The 18,266-nt window shown below is 37.2% G+C and overlaps 1 protein-coding gene across 4 annotated transcripts in view; it reads right to left on the reverse strand.

The window, feature by feature from the left end:
* eps8l2 (EPS8 signaling adaptor L2) overlaps positions 1 to 18,266 on the reverse strand; it is a 47,180-nt gene that overhangs the window by 9,825 nt on the left and 19,089 nt on the right. For 2 of the 4 annotated variants that reach the window (XM_082159105.1, XM_082159104.1), the window contains 9 exons: positions 12,602 to 12,666; positions 5,814 to 5,975; positions 4,654 to 4,803; positions 4,362 to 4,441; positions 1,439 to 1,548; positions 1,293 to 1,357; positions 1,011 to 1,137; positions 741 to 829; positions 341 to 415 (listed from right to left, as the gene is read on the reverse strand). In XM_082159105.1, coding sequence (XP_082015231.1) covers positions 341 to 415; positions 741 to 829; positions 1,011 to 1,137; positions 1,293 to 1,357; positions 1,439 to 1,548; positions 4,362 to 4,441; positions 4,654 to 4,803; positions 5,814 to 5,975; positions 12,602 to 12,666 — 923 coding nt within the window. Of the gene's footprint in view, positions 1 to 340; positions 416 to 740; positions 830 to 1,010; positions 1,138 to 1,292; positions 1,358 to 1,438; positions 1,549 to 4,361; positions 4,442 to 4,653; positions 4,804 to 5,813; positions 5,976 to 12,601; positions 12,667 to 12,813; positions 14,145 to 18,266 lie in introns of those variants that run through there. The other 2 variants (XM_082159107.1, XM_082159106.1) reach the window with 2 other exon arrangements.

The raw sequence follows: 18,266 nt of genomic DNA on the forward strand, positions 1-18,266 counted from the left end.
ATTGTAGTTTTACTGGTGAGTACTTAATACTTTAGTACAAATAAAATAAATAATGTGAGCTTAATCTGGCCAAACATGAATTTTAAGGTGTCTTCAAAGTTAAAAATTATATATAAAGTTTCATTTTATGTATGCATGGATGTATGTTTGTATGTACTTATTCATTCATTTACTTAAATGCAAATGATTTTTTTAGGTGCAGCATTAGCATTAAGGTTTTGGTTTATTCTGTATTAAACATAAGCATGCATTTTTTTTTTTATAAAACCAACAGAAGTTTTTGGTATGTTTTCATTTCGATAGCAAGGAAAACATTTTGTGTATGTGTTCAGTTCCTCACCATTTCCAAAGGTCCAAACAGGAAGTGCACGAGCTCTGAAGCGCTGGGGTTCTGAATGTGTTTCTTCAGTTTGGCCTGTAGAGGGCACACACAGACCGTCAACAGGGTTCACACACACATTATTGGCCTCTTTCATGACACTGACTGAGCAGAATAAATGTGCATTTCATTCATAAAACATTTCTTTTTACAAACGGTTTGCACAGAAATTTGCTCTCGTTTCTTTCTGCATGCAGTAAAAAGTTAAAGCACATACACAATTTGAGTGTAAAATATTCCAGATGACTTTCAAATTAAACCACAGAAAGACCAAACCAAGTGTTTTGCATGAGTTAAAACAGAGTGCATGTGTTTTTAAGAGCATGCTTTTCATTTAGAAACAGAGACAGGCGAAACCCACCAGCAGATTGAAAGAGAGTTTCAGCTTCTGAAGACAGTCGATAAACTCTCCTTCTGATGGAGGCTTGGCTCGTAGAGTCAGCATTCCCTCTGAAACACACACACACACACACACAAGTAACATGAGAATAATGCTTAGCAAAGCACATGAGTTTAATTACACGTTTGTTTTCCTAAGCATGAATTAACTAACTTTATTTTAGGAATAAACAAATAAAAGTAATTTACCAGATGCGTTTCGCACGAGTAAATATACGTATTGCATATATACCTGCCGGTCCTCTCTTTTTGCCTTTCTTGCTCCTGTTGCGCTGGTTGAGTTGTGAGAAAGCCTCTGCCGCTTTATGAAGACGCGCCACGAAGATCTCGATGTCATCTAGAGCGCAATTCAGGATTTGCTGAATGACACACACAGAGTGAAAATACACAGCCTGAATTACAGCGTCACGTCTGGTCTGATGTAACCACTAATCTGATACACTCAATGGTTGAGTGTGTTGTAGATGTGTGTGTGCGCAGATATCCAGTGTTACGCAGTGACACCGGCACTCACCACGTCCTTCTCGATCCGCTGGGCCAGTTTCATATTGGACTCGGGATCCTGCATCGACAGTTCATCTGAGACAAACACACAGAGTGTTTAGCATTAATGCATTGACTGTAACTGTAAGCATACGAGCGTATTGCGTCTGTGGGCACCTTTCATGTCCGTAGCTGCTACTCGACCTTTGACCCCAGGGCCAGGACTTCTGGTCTCAGAGGGCGGGATGATGGTCTCCCGTTGGCGTTTCATCTTTTCTTGGTTCAACCTGATAGAAGGGAGAGAAAGAGAGAAATGTGTTCCCAAACCCACTGAGCAGCCTACATAGGCAACATTTTAGGAAGTCATGATGTGAGGGTTGTTTCAAAAGGTTGCCAGCAAAGCTTTAAAGATAGCTCATTTTGGCCAAATTATAAACTTTCACTTCCCAGCATGTATCATTTGCGAAGATTTTCCATAATTTCTGGAGACAACGCTACCCCGCCATTGACGGAAATTTCGGGCTTGCCTTGTTTTCACTGTTATACATTAGGGGGCGCTATTATGCATCTTCTGAAAGAGTACTGAATCTCCTCATCAAAACACAGTCGAAGAAGAAGCAGAAACAAGCGATATCTTATGTCAGCATATGTAAAATAATGGCATATATATCAAAACTGCCTAATGTTACTGAATGAGATGTCGACCCAGGATCTGACGGACTGCTATAGGACTGAAGCTTTAGGGGCAGGGCCGGCGCGTGCACTTCTGCCGCTCTAGGCGAAAAACATTTGTGCCGCCCCTAGGGCTGGTCCGAATACCATTTTTTGAGCTTCGAAGCTGCGGTAGTAATGAACATCGAATATTCAAAGCTTCGAGAGGGTGCTGAACATATTCTTCTCTCTAATAAAGGCAGGAATCTCTATGTGTCTATATGTCCGTTTGCATTTTGATTATTTCGAGAACCGTTCATCCAATCGACTTCACAAGGGAGTGCAGTGTAGCATTTGGTGGTGCAATATAGATGGACACGCGAGACACGACACGTTCAGAATTAATAAACTTTTAGTAAACTACAGAACACCGCGAGCGGGAAGCGGCGCACCTCAAGCGGGCAGGGCTTATATACTTGACGCAGCTGCACTAGCAATATAAAACGCACACACACATGTCTGTTAAATTAAGCAATACTTTAAGGTAGTCTATATTTTTCTGACTAACAAATTACTGACACAGTAAAGGGTAGATTTAAATTAAGAAAAACAAAATTTCAATAAAGAAAAACAAAATTTAAATAAAGAAAAAAACTAAATGTAAAATTTAAATAAAGAAAAAACGAAATTTAAATAAAGAAAAAAAAACATTTAAATAAAGAAAAAACAAAATTTTAAATTTAAATAAAGAAAAAACGAAATTTAAATAAAGTAAAACGAAATTTACATAAAGAAAAACGAAATTAAGTTAAATTAAAATCGAGATTAATTTAGATTGATAATAATGGGTAAAAAGGCTAATAGCCTATATTTTGTTTCTATTGTTATATTTTCCACAATGTCAAAGCAACGCAGCTTAACTCAAAACACAAGCTCAGGCATGCACTTCTGTCCATACAAACTCCGCTGTTCTGCGCTCTAGCCAGAGAACACTCCCGTTGCAGGAACACTTTAGGCCAAGTGGAAGCAAATATATACATATACTATATGCGTAGGTGGATGTGATCGGGGATTTTGGCTGTGTAACATTTAAAGCCACTTAAATTAACGAAATGACTCAAATAAAGATTCGTTCATTTTTATGAACGAGATCGAACAAGAGAGTCAGTAAAATTATCCGAACTTCCCATCAGTCATGACTCGTGAGAGCAGGGGGCGGGGCGGGGCGGGGCGGGGCGGGGCGGCGCAGCGGCAGCTCAGCAAATCATATAGCCTATTTTGTGAATTGTTCATTCCCGATTGGCACACATTTTGCCGCCCTTACAAAAGTGCCGCTCTAGGCAATTGCCTAGTTCGCCTATATGGACGCGCCGGCCCTGTTTAGGGGTGTTGATGAACTCGAGTGCCTTAAAATCACCCTTAAACCTTCTAACAATAGCTCATTTTGACTAAATGATAAACTTTGCCTTTTCAGCCAGTATAATTTGCAAATAAAATCCCTTAATGCATTGTGATGACCTCATATGGTGGAGAATGCTAGCAATGATGATTATAAATACAGTTAACAAATATAAACAAAGTTGTTTACACTAATTGAAACCAGACTAGGAAACTACTGTAAATACTCTAAAACCACTCAAACACCCCAGAGATCACCCTGAAGTGTCCTAAACCACCCTAAAACATCCTAGCAACCACCTGGCAATGGCATAAAACTACCCAAATACCATATACTTTAAAGATAGCTCATTTTGGTCGAACTATAAGCTTTGCATAATTTGTGAAGACAATCCCTTAATGCATTATGACGCGCTCAGATTGCGGAGAATGCAGTCAATGCTGATTATAAATATAAATCATCCAATACTGTAAAGAATCAAAATTGCTTAACCCATTATTTTACTCAATATTTGTGTATTTTTATGCTTAGGCCTACTGCTTAGTTAGCTTAGCAAAATGCTAACTCTAGCAAACTACTGAAATCAATTGCAAGTCACATCTCCTGTGCACTTGAGGTTGCATTTCAGTTAAGCTGCCTAAGTAGACAGCAAGGCAGCTCACTGGGATTTGCAACGGAGCTAATGTGTGTGTGTGTGAATAGCTGTACTGTCTTCTTTCTCAGATGACACTGCAACCAGTTTTTCAGGAAGAAAATCACATGGCTTCAAAACACAAGTCTGCATGTAACCAAAGCTCAGTGCTGATACTGTAGCATCCTTAAATAAATGAACAACTATTACACACCAGATCACAGCAACCTCAGGGTAAATGTGCCTTTACTATCTGTCGATCCTGTGATGTGTTTTTAGGACTTCTCGGTGTCGTCAATAGACGAACAGTCAGTCTGTTCAGCAGGTAGAAGTGTTGTGAAACTTGCTGTCAGTCAATCTGACTAGTAATAAGTTATTTAAAAACCACTCCAGTAGTGTCTAAGAGGTCTGGGTCTCACTTTAGCGTCTGTGGTCGATTCTTCTTGCCGCGTGAGTTGTCTCCCAGAGCGCTATCAATGTCAGCATGCACCATCTCGGCCTAAAACACAAACACACATGCATGGTTTAAGTGAAAGCAGCTCTCGATAGTGTTTATCATTTTATCATTATACCGTGGAGATACAACATTTGTCGAAATGTCTGCAGAATAATAACAGCACATGATTAAACCTAAAATATAATATGCATGAAATGTCATGCATTTTAAAGTATCATGATACTTTTTTTGTTTTGGAAGTGTTTGTGTCTCACCTCCACTTCGTCGCAGTAGAAGAAGTGAATGTCTGGTTTGTGTTGTTCATTGTCCTGACAGATGAGCAGAAGGACGGAGGGGTACCTCGTCTGGTTCAACAGCGTCTGACAGTGATGGACTGTGGCCAGAGGAAAGTTTTCAAGCTCTTCCTGAGAGAAAGAACGAGAAATGAGAGATCAGGAGAATTAGACCTTTAAAACGAACTTCAATATTGTTAAATTCTCAACATATCATAATACCATCAAAAATAGTTGCTGACATCACACAAAAAAACACACAAAAAAACAACAACAAAAAACAAAGAGAGCATACATGTATATTAAAAGTAAAATTAAACCAAGATGCTAAATGTACAATAGATAAATATAGTACATAAACACATGAAGTACGTAAACCTGATTCTTAAATATTCATAACAAATAAAAATAAATTTACTGTGGAAATGTAAATGTTTCTCAAAAATTTTATTTAATTTTATTTGTTTATTGCAACTTCCACCAATTAAATAAACTTAAATAAAAATAAAAATAAAGCTGACGACCTTTGACACAAAAAACAATGATCATAATCATTAATGAGGTCAAAGATCTGGGAATGTTGGCACGTACTGAAGCAGTCACATATTACTGGAACAATGACATCACAATAAGACTCGTTTCACATGATTCACACGGATGAAACGCTCCCTATCCAGTTATTCCAGATCAGATCGGATTACACTTGGTCAACAGGTGTGGAACATGCTTTAATCGGTTCTCATTTCCATGATCTCAAGTGTGTGTTTAACTTTTTATTGAGCATCAAGGTGCAAATGGTTTTAAATTGGCATAAACTCATACACGATCTTGACTGAGACAAAATGGACCAGAATTGACTGGAATGTGAAAAGGCTGCTTGTTAACATTGGTACAGTACATTACCCAATAGTCTGCTTTATTGTCATGTGTAGTCAATAATTGGCTAATAAATTACGTCAGCGAAAATGGACAATGCATTACAAAAGATTACAAAGACCAAAAAAATGTTTTCTTTGGAATAGCACACTTTAACAATAAGATCAGGAACATGGATTAAGTTCAGTTAAATTTGATATTGACTTTACGAAAGTTATTGTGCTAATTTCTACCCTTGTGAACACACAGGGAAAGCTCACGCTCACCTTGGTCTCGCAGTCCAAGAGTTTGATGGATTTGTCCGTCACCTGTAGCAGCATTTCCTGAGTCCAGATTTTGTCTTTGGAGTCCAGCAGTTTCAGCTTCTTAATAGCATCGTCTACCGTAATGATGGACTCGGTTTTATCCATGATGAATGTAGAGAGATGCTGCAAACATACACATAGACGAGTGTTTAAGGTCATTGCTAGATTGATGCAATGCAAACAAATGCGATTTGATTCATTACATCTGATCTGGATAATGGACTATTTTGCATTCTCTTACAACAATTGAGAGACAAAAGAAAATTTTGGCGAGCCACCCCGGGGAATATAAACAACCTTTTTTTTCTTTTTTTTTTATATTCATGCCTATAAATGATGTATAAAATGTGCAAAATGTTGATTTATCCAATATTCTCTATACATTAAATGTCACATAACTATAAGATAGAAAGAGCAAACATTTGTGCAACTGGACAATTAAAGGCACCATTCAGGCACACTTTTAAATATGTTTTGCATCCCAAATAATGCAAAAAACTATTTGACATTTGTTCTGACCATTTAGATTTCAAAGCACACATATATGTGATTTGGATTGGGTTTATAAACTGTATTTCTTGTGTTTTTTCCCTGTGCAAACCACAAAAACTAAACAAATTTGAGCTGCTCTCCATTTAATTCCATTGTAATTTAGGAGATATTAAACTGAGATATTAAAGAGATCTTATTATTTATTTTCGGTAGTAGAACCAGATGAATGTCCTGATTGTCTAAAACATACCTACATATTGTCTTTGGGCGTTGCTCTGTATCAGCATCTTGAAGGAATTAATTGTTATTTTAATAGAGTGAGTAATGTTAGCACACACCTTAAAATATTTATATATACACTTCAGCACTTTAACCACACCTATGTGTGTGTGTGTGTGTGTGTGTGTGTGTGTGTGTGTGCGTGCGCGTGTGTGTGTGTGTTTACATGTCACAATACTATGTGACAAACAGTGATCCCTACCCATCAAAAAGAACAAATTATTCAAAGCTTCATGCACGATTCATTAGCAGATTAAGTCTTGTCACCAGTTATATAAGGGAAGGAGATCTCAGCGTGGCTGCCATGGATTAGCCAGACCATCCAACCACAAACATGTTTATTGACACATGACTTTAACAGGATGTATTCCAACCAACAACTACACAAAGGGAAGTTTAACGTACATTTGCTTGCTTTGAGATATTTGCACGAATATAATATGTTTACGAGAGGGTAGGTCAGTGTTTTTAATGTTTCATTGTAGGTCCTTCAGGATAAATTATTTGATTTCTGGGTTTTTAAAGTGGCAGAACATAGATGGTTTTCTGAGAGAGAAAAAAACACTCATTCACCCTAGCAACCACCTAGAACTACCAAGAACCCTAATAACCCCCAGACGTGGCCTAAAAACACCTTTTAAACCTATGAACCTAACTTATAAACCTAACTAGCTATCAATCCCTTAAACCCAACACCCTACCAACCAGCTATCAATGACCTAAGATCACTCAAACACACTATCAGCCCCCTAGCAGTGGCCTAAAGTAGAGGTCAACCGATAGTGGATTTTACCGATACCGATATTTAGGTTTGACCGTACATGCCGATAACCGATTATTCCACCGATAATTTTTTTTAATGGATATTGGGATTAAAAAACAAACATAACACTCAAAGTAAAACAGTGCTGAACTGAAATGTGCTAAATGAAATAAATATATAAATATGAATATATTCAGTACAGAACGAACTCTACAGAAAATAATTTAAACATTAAAATGTTACCGGTCAAATGTGTGTTTCTTTAGCTATAACCTAGAAACATAGCCTATGTAAATGTCATAGGTAACACTTTGCAAGTCCCATTTGATAACAAGGATGTATTAGCTAGCTTTCATGAATTATATGCATTATGCAATATACATTTTTACTGCATGTGATAATATCTGAGCAATACAATTGTACCTTGATCATTCATGTTAGTTCATAGTACATTAACTTAGGTAATAACTGATAAAATTAAAAATTCAATTTAAAATGTATTAGTAAATGTTGAAATTAGCAAACTAACAATGAATAATACTTCTACAACATTTATTAACCTTAGTTAATGCTAAAATTGTAATCTTATTGTAAAGTGTTACCATTTCATATAGTGATCGACCGATATTGATTTTTTATAACCGATACCGATACCGATTATTTGCATGTTTATGTGCCGATTACCGATATGCAGAACCGATATTTATTTACTGTTATACTTCTGTTTTTGACACAATTATTACAACACAAATGAACTGAACAAACAATTTTATTTATAACAATCACTCCCTCCTTGCATACATAAAAAACTTTATATTTATACACAAATAAATAGAGGGGTCTGAGTCCAAAAAATAAAGTGCATTGTTACTAAGTGTCTTTGTTTAAAAATAAAAGCTTTGATGAGGTAAAAAATAAAGCACAAACATTATTCTAACATATATTCAAAGATAGTTGAGTGATGTATCTTTAAGTGGTTCCACATGTTGGAGGTATTTTTTGTATTGTATTTTGTATTGAAATGTAATTCATTTTAAACAGTTTTAGAGGGTTTATATGTGCCATTTAATAGGTTTAAAGAGTGAGGAATAATTCACTGGGTAATATTAATTCACTGAATAATATTAGCTGGAATATAACATTATCAGGAAAGTAACAAACAAAACAGCATATTTGCATTTTCCAACTAGTATGTTATTAATTATTAATAATGTTTTAGTCGGTCTAGATCATGAAATCCTTTCTGACAAAGTGCTGTTTATCTATGCGTTTACACAGAACTATATAACTTACTCAACCGCGATCGCACGTGGACATAATAAATAATTAATTTCCACAGAGCGGTATTTATTTAGATTTGTATTAGCGAAATAATGGTTATGCAGTAAATGATAATATAATTTAGGTTGTTTAAACGAGATAATCTTGTCAAAAGTTTCATGCAGTAGCCGTGCTTGAGCATTCCTGGTCATCAACCCAGTGAGTGCGCAGCAATATGAACAAACTTTTTTTTTTCGAGACTATATAAACAGCACTTTGTCAGTTGACATTTCATGATCTAGATTGAATCTAGATCATGAAATGCCAACTGACAAAGTGCTGTTTATCTATGCATTTATTTTACACAGAACTCAACCGCGATCGCGCGTGGAGATAATAAATAATTAATTTCCACAAAGCGGTATATTTAGATGTGTAACGTTATTAGCAAAATAATTGCTATGTAGTAAATAATATAATCTAGGATGTTTAAACAAGATAATCTTGTCAAAAGTTTCATTCAGTGGCCGTGAGCATCCTGATCATCAACCCAGTGAGTGCTCAGCAATATGAACTTTTTTCTCGAGACTAATGGTGAGCAAATACAACTGATAGAGAATTAAATTCAGTGCTTTTATTTTCAACATGCACTCATTCATGTCTGTTTTATTTAATTCATGTAAAGTTACGTCTTTATTCGGGCAGGACATGACGGATTACGCTACGTGACTCCATGAGTTCGTCTCAATTTTTTAGAACCAAGCTGCATAAATAAACTAGGCTATATCAGGCATTCATGTCTCAAATCTCATTTCTGCATGTCTGTTATGTTAAATAAAGTTGAAAAATTAAAGCAAAGCAAGCAGAACATATGTTTTACCTGTGCACAGAGTTGTTGTTGACTGATCTCCTCAGACGCGGGCTGCAATGGCGGGATTCTCAAAACGGCCACAAGATGGCGCCGTTTATCGGCGAATCCGATATTACAAAACCGATACCCGATTATGGGAAAATGCTTAAATATCGGTAAAAATATCGGTAAACCGATACATCGGTCGATCACTAATTTCATATGAATCATGCTTAAAGAAGATGGCCATATTTAAATATCTGCAAAAGGCCAGAGCATTAAAATTACATAAATGTAGACCTATTTTACATGTATAGTCTCTCACTTTATTTGCTTCTATTACAGAACACTTGATGATTATCTGTATTGATGACAATATGTATTGTAGTGATATGAATGCGTTTCTGATTTGTTTATGTTTCTGTCGGCTGCATGAACATATCAATGTTAAAAAGGCAATCATGTCACTAGCTTTAAATATTAAACCTCACCGGCTAATGAATGCATAAAAGTGACCAGCTGGATATAAGCTAATGCAAATAGACGGTAACAATTGCGACATAAACACATTTGGGTCAGATTTGCGTGTGTTTTTGTCACATTGTTTTAACAGCTTGAGATAGCCACTACTAATGTTATTCCTCTCAGACTTGACGGCAAACATACTTCTGTTCTTTCTCTGCTAGTGCAGCATTTAGTCACAAATTAATTACTTTATTAATGACATGGCAATATGTACTTTAGTGTTCTGTATTCATACCATTTCGCTGTCTGTGTTTTAAATGGGCATCTGAAGTGTCAGCGCTCTCCGTATAATGTGTGATCTGTGTTACGCGTAGTCTCGCGTGTTAACGTAATCAACTCAGCCAGTGATAGTTTTTGTTTGGCCTTCAGAGGCCGCTCTCGCTCTGTATAATGCCAGCACTCTCTTCTCAGCGCTCTCATACTGTGTAATGACTGCGCACACTTCTCAGCCGATCCAGCAATGGACAGGTGTGGATTTTTGCCGATAACGATAGTTCCAGCAATCAACTATTGGTACCGATATATCGGCAAAACCGATGAATTGGTCGACCTCTAGCCTAAAGCCACTCAAACACCCTAGCAACTAGCTATCAATGACCTAAACCACTCAAAATCCTTAGCAACCCCCTAGCAATGGCCTAACACCACTCAAGAACCCTAACAACCCCCAGCAGTGGCCTGAAAACTTCTTTTAAACCTATTAACTAGCTATCAATCCCTTAAACCCAACACCCTACCAACCAGCTATCAATGACCTAAAACAACTCAAACACACTAGCAACCCCCTAGCAGTGGCCTACAGCCACTCAAACACCCTAGCAACCAGCTATCATTGACCTCGAACCACTCAAACACCCTACCATCCAGCTATCGATGACCTAAACCACTCAAACACCCTAGCAACCACCTATAATTGACCGTTCGCAAAGACCCGCCCCCTTTAGTTACTGTTGCTATGTCCGACAAGCGACGCCGCTCTCGCGCCACACCATGTTCTCACTCAGTGAAAAATACATTGCGGAGCAGAGAGGACACTGACAACGCACTGACAGACAGGACAGACCAGGTTACTTTTGATATGAAACAATAACATTTTTTAAAGAAATTTAAACAATAAATACCGTTTTGTGGCTCTTTAATGTGTCTGACAGATCGCTGTAGAGCCTCTTAAAGCTGCTCGTGAACCGATCATCGCTTACTTCTAGTTAATTTATAGCATCAAATAAACATGAAAGAACATAAGAAGGAATGTTGTTTTAACCACGGAAAGACATCAGTACACTGTTTTTAAAGTTCAAATCCTCCAATGTTAAGCTACTAACTCTCCTGACTGCTTTGTCGGACAAAAATGGCGGATGGCGGATTATGATTGGTCAGATCGCCTATCAATCAAACTCCCTGCGAAGGGTCAATTGGCATAAAACCACTCAATCACCCTAGCAACCCCCTAGCAGTGGCCCAAAGCCACTCAAACACCCTAGCAACCAGCTATCAATGACCTCAAACCACTCAAACACCCTAGCAACCACCTATAATTGGCATAAAACCACTCAATCACCCTAGCAACCCCCTAGCAGTGGCCTAAAACCACTCAATCACCCTAGCAACCTCCTAGCAGTGGCCTAAAACCACTCAATAACCCTAGTAACCCCCTTGCAGCGGCCTAAAACCACTCAATCACCCTAGCAACCCCCTAGCAATGACCTCAAACCACTCAAACACCCTAGCAACCTAATAACACATCAGCATCTTGGCGGTGAGTTCCTCTACAGAGACATTTTCAGACATCTTATCATGAACACCACTTTAAAGACCTTCTAAGATCCTTCCGCTCCTTTGGCCAATTTTATAATAATCTTAATTTTTTTAATTAATTAATAAAGCAAAAATACAATGAATTAAAAAAAAACGTCTATTTGAGTTTTGTAGAAAGAAATACTGTGAATCTGGTAAAAAAAGAAAAGAAAAGAAGCCTTAAGAGCCTAAACTCAGATCATGACACTTCTCTTATAACAGGAGTGTTTAAGCATTCAAGACCTGATATGACTGCTGCTGGAGTGGACGTTTTATCAACAATATGCACATATGAGAGCGGGAAAACGAGATAAGAGAGACAATATGGCTAATGAGTGAAGGGTGAAAGTGAGGAAAAATGGACCAAGGAAAATAATGCATCTAGATCAGAACAAAGTTCAACAGAAGGTCTCAAATCAGACCTGGACCAAGGTGACATTTTATTAGCGTTTGCGGAAATTAAGCACTTGTTCTGCTGAGGTTCTTTCAGGTTGCAGGTGCATACAAGGCATCAGTGCATGCATTTCGACCAATCAAATTCCAGAATCAGAAATAGCCATTGTATAATGCAGATTTCAGATTGCGTTATCTCGGTTGACAACAGCTCAGATGGAGGTTAACGCTGCCATGACAAATCTGATCAAGTGACCTGATTGCTTTATTACGATATCAAGTCATCAGTGGAATCATGTTAAATATTAAACCAAACTCTCGGTGGTGAGGTTTAGCTAATAAACAAGCTTGGGGAGAAGAAGCAGAATTAAAAGAGTTTAGCATCTCGCTCACCTGCACATGGTACTGCGATGTCTCTTGCATGATGACATTCGAGTTTGAGTACTTCTTTCGTTGTTCTGAAAGAAACAGAGATGCAAATAAGACCCAGAGGAAAAACACGCTATCTTGAGTTCCTCGTATGCAAAGTCATTTTTTGACAGACATTCATGCAACGAATATAAATACTAGTATAAGTTTGTATGTGCAGACAAACACACTCTAACCTGAATAGTGCCACATTTTGGTGTAAGGAGCGTCTTAGGTCACTTAAGCGAGACAGAAAAACTGATGAAACACCAGCATTTGCATTATAATTGTGAAACGCATCAATACAGTTAGCGATACAATGCTTGTTTATGAGTCAAAATCATATGAGATACGGGAATAAAAAAGTCTCACTCTTACCTTACTTCAAACAAGTGAATTCAAATTCAACTTTCTGTCTACAAATCTGCATTAAACATCTCCATTGTGTTAAAAACTCCAGCTGTAATGCTCGAACTGATGGACTTACTGACAGGAAATGTTCTGACAGGCTGGAATCGTGTTTCGCCCGCCTCTTTTATGCGAGGTCAAAGGTCAGGCCATGTAACACATGCAAACCCTTCCTCCCCTCTTGTCAATGACTACAATATCATATCGCTGTTTGTTTTACAGCGGTCCTATAAATCAGTTCAGTGCTGCATGTTGCACGAAACACTCGACTTCACGTTTGCTTTAGAACGGATCAAGTCGTACCAGAATTTGAGTGCCCATATGTTGCTCTTTTATTGCTTTTCATTGCAAACGTCGGTATCTTTTGCACAGTTTTGAGACATTCTTGAGATCTCTTCTGACATCTAGAGGACAAACATGATAAGATCGGGGTCTTAGGCAACACTTGAAGACTACAGTAAATGACTCAGTTAGGGTTTAAAAGGCATTTAACAGACATATTAAGTTTAGTTCAAGGTTAAAGCGCATAATCAAAGGGCGATTCTCTCTTGAAAAACATGTTTTAGTTCAGGACTATGTTTATGGTGTTCTAGTTATAGAGTTGTAGTTCGCCGTAAGAATAATGATAACAAAGTTATGGTGTGCTTAAAATAGTTACAGAAACACCGGTATGGACGTGATGTCACGGTGACTGAATGTTTTTGAGGGTTTGTCTCTCTCACTGGTTGATTCATTCAGATAAGCCGATCAAATGCGATATTGGAAATATGAATGAATCACTGTATGGGGGAAAATATGATGGAATGCCAACAGAGTTTATGTACATTATATTACCATTATTGGCACATTTAGACTTTTTCTGGCTAATATTTTTCTCAATTACTTAATTATAACAGCTATTATTATACATCATTTTTTACTTGATTTTACATTATTCTTTAAATTAAGAATAATCCAGTCTTCAGTGTCACATGATCCTTCAGAAATCACTCTAATATGCTCAAGAAACATTTCTGATGATTATGAATGTTGAAAACAGCTGTGCTGCTTCATATTTTTGTGGAAACCGTGATCCGTTTTCTTTCAGGATTGTTTTATGAATAAAAAGTTCAAAAGAACAGCATTTATTTAAAATAGAAATCTTTTGTAACATTATAAACCTCGTTATTGTCACTTTTGGTCAATTTAATGCATACTTGCTGAATAAAAGTATTAATTTCTTTAAAAAAAAAAAAACTTACAGGTCCCAGACTTTGCAATGTTCATGTATATTATATCATATCATATGGAAATCTTATGTAATATTATAAATGTTTTTTTCCTGACACTTTTGATCCGCTGAATGCGTAAAAAAAACAGTACACTATATCATATAAAATAATATTTGATTTGATGTTCACTTTTTTGTGCACCAAAATGACACAGCCAAGCAAAACGAACACACATTTTGGCGTGCCAATAAAGCGCATTACACTGAAACTGAATTGAGAGATAGTGTGAGAGAGGGTCATCGCCCTGCGCGAGTCTCTGGGGTTAAATGACCAGAGCTAATCATTACCTCTAAATGAGCACATGTTCTTATCAGCTGCTTCACGGGATCACATATCTGAGGTACATTCTCTCACAGCCCCTCCTCCGTTTATCTCTCTCTCCATCTCTCCAGGAAGTCTTCTTCACACTCTTTCCTCTCTTCCTGTTGGATGGAGAGAGTCGACGGTTTGCATCTTTGTGTAAGTCGAGCTGCGTGCATGTGTTATTCATGTCTGACATTTACTCCAAACGCTTCACAGCATGTCGACAGCTCACAACCAGCGAGATCTAAACGCTGCACGGGACCGACTCCAGCCTCTCGCGGCCGAGAGGGATTCTGGGTCCGCGATACTTGTGCTGATTTAACACTAGCAATTCAAACTCACACCTGCAGTTTACCTGAGATGAACCTCGTCGATCGACTTTTCTGGAAACTTGAGCGCCACCAAAGAAAAACACCAATGTCGATCTCTTTAATATCTTGACTAGCATCTCCAAGACTAAGCTTAAATTGAGAATAGGCTTTCGGCAAAATTTTACACCTGAGAAAAAGATTAAGTTAAGATCTCAGAAGTGGCTCAAACTGTGCTCAGATACCAAAGCCTGCCATAAAAGATGGAGATCTGGATATGAACTGCTGCTATCTACATTCATTTTATAGCAATGTGCGTTAAAGGCCTGTTCACACTAAGAACGATAACTATAACGACGAAAATAGTTATAAAAATCGATCTAAATGCATTTCGTTGGAATCAATTTCAGAGCGATTTTTTTCAGCTGATGAACGATAAAAACATTGACAGCCAATCAGAATCCATCCTGCTTTAGAGAGCTCAAGCATTTAAAGTGACAGATGACAAAACTGCAGCGCTCTTATAATAAACTGAACAATATCGTCCACTGACATTAATATAGTTATAGTTATTTTTTTAGTTTTAGTTTTTTCGTTTTTTTGTCACTATTATTATTTTGGTTAAGGAATTTCAGGAGAAAAATCTAAGAAAAAAGTTACTTGAAACTCCTTAACTATGAAAGAACAACTTCTGAGCAGTATTTTCCTTTTGCTCTGGGTAATAAAGTTATTTCTTGTAGACTTCAGGTCTAACAGTCACATTTCTTCTCCTGACAGTATTTACACTTCGGCACTTTACAACATATAAACTTCAGTTTAAACAGGATGAAAAGATGGCCTTCAGTTGAAAATCTCTACGCTGGAAACCTTTGACCCTCAAACACAAACATATTTGCGCTCACACACACACACACACACACACACACACACACACACACACACACACACACACACACCCCGTCAGGCAAACCGATGTCCTAAGGTGACTGCTGGAGGTCTAGTAACGCTATCTGTCTCACCTCTCTGTCACTCAGCGTCTCTCACCTCCGCGTGTCTCTCACCTGTCTCTCTTTCACAATATACACAACTGTTTTTCTCTGTTTGACTCTGTTTGGACTCCATTTCATTTAACTGTATGAACAAAACAAACAGAGACATATTTCAAAATATCATATTTCAAAAAGCCAAATAGCTTTGGAACGACATGATGAAGATATTGTCTCTTTTTATGAACTATCCCTTTAACAAAACAACATTAATTTGTTTTATATACTCTACCATTCAGTTTAAGTAAAAAAAAAAAAAGAAAAAAAAGTATCTTCTGCTCACTAAGGCTGCATTTATTTGATCAAAAATACAGTAAAAAACAGTGAAATATTTGTACAATTTAAAAATAACTGTTTTCTATTTGAATATATTTATCAAAAATGAATTTATTCCTGTGATCAAAGCTGAATTTTCAGGATCATTACTACAGTCTACATTTCTGATTATTTCTGATTATTTCTGATTGTGCTGCTTAATATTTTTGTGGAAACTGCAATACATGTTGTCAGGATTCTTTAATGAATAGAAAGTTCAAAAGTTCAAGTCTTTTGTAACGTTAAATATATTTACAGTCACTTTTGATCAATTTAATGCAATTGAAAATAAGATAATTAAACTTTTTTTATTTTTTTTTACCTCAACAAGCCCTTTTATGTTTCAACCACCTATAGAGAAACTTTCCACCCATTCCTGATGGATAAAATCAAGTCCTAGCCAACAGCTGAATATCCCATTTCCCTCATAAATTCAATCACAGAGGTAAAATATAGGTTGCAAATACAGTCTAGTGTCGAGCAAACAGGAACAGTCCGCATAACCGGTAACCATCAAGACCAAACCTGTCTCACACACAACCCCTCTGCAGCTCCAAGTGTCACCTGTCGTGATGCTGCCGTGCCAATCGGATACGGTGTCCCATCTGGACACAATTCAGGGAACGCCATCTGTTACACATGGACAGCAAGAGACACACCTAAAACGTCCAAACACACACACACGGCGTCCTCTGCGCTTACAGTTTCAAAGCACCATTCTAACATGCACAGTAAACACTGATATATTAAACCACAAGGGCGTCGCTTTGCAGTTGCAAATGTGTTTTGGGTTTTTGCTATGTGGTTGCTTACTGGAAATTTGAGTTGTATGGAGATAACTACCACAGGCAAAGATCCCAACCATCAAAAAAATCCAATAGAAAGGAAAACAGACAGAAGGTAAAGGCAAATGAGAGAAGAAACGTATTACATTACTGTTTACAGGAGTGTAGGAGTCGTAATGCTGCCCTGAGCATGAGATCAAATCGGATGAGGACAATACTTCAACTGAACTGAGCTGAATAATGACACTATTGTCTTCTACAGAGCTGCTTCACAGCTGACGATTGACGAATTTATTGAACCAAACTGACTTGAGCTGAATAATGACACTATCCCAGCTAACAAAAATGATCTATTCCTAATAAAGTGATGAAAATGTAATTGCTGAACGCTCTCGGAACATTCAAAACGTCCAGTTTATTCAAAATTTTAAAGGTTTATGCGAACATTCCATTTCGTCATTCTTTCAAAATAATCGGAATGTTCCTTTGGAATGTTTTCTGAACCTTCTGGAACAACGTTAGATGACCCGTCCAGTCAAACGTTCCATGAGAAATGTGTGAATAATGTTTCTGTGCTAACTTTTTGAAAACGTAATTAAAGGTCAGATATTTTCGAACAGTTGTTTTATTAACATTACTAAAAGAACGTTTGTCCATAACTTTGAGAGAACTTTGCCACAACATTCCCTATGATTGTCTTCTGTAGAACTGCTTATTGAATTTAACTCGTTTCATAACTGATGGATTTTACACGCACTGTAAAATATGATTTTTCAAAGTTGCATTGGATTGCATTTTACAATAAAAATACTATTTCAGTCTTTCTACTTCAAAATTTCACATTTAATGAAATTTTCCACTATGTCCATTGTCTTTTTAGTTTGCAGCAAAATATAAATTTGTGTCATATTTGATAAAGTTTGCATGATCGATTCTGTTAATTATCCTGTTTATTACTGTGATTCAGCTTTGAAACAATCTGTATTGTATAAAGCACTATATCAATAATCTGACTTGACTTGACAGAGCCAGTCAATCTTTTATCAGGTGATGGTTTGATAAGTGTGTGGGGGTTTGAAGCGCTCCTGCTCATTTGCATTGCATGAATCTGGTGATAGATGGGAGATTTTTTTTGCATGTGCTGGTTTGCAGGGGGCTGATGGGAAGGGAAGTTAAACCGAGGACACGACACAGTAAAACCAAACCACAAGAAC

The sequence above is a fragment of the Leuciscus leuciscus genome (genome assembly GCF_965113295.1).
Source record: "Leuciscus leuciscus genome assembly, chromosome: 25".
NCBI classification, from domain to species: Eukaryota; Metazoa; Chordata; class Actinopteri; order Cypriniformes; family Leuciscidae; genus Leuciscus; species Leuciscus leuciscus.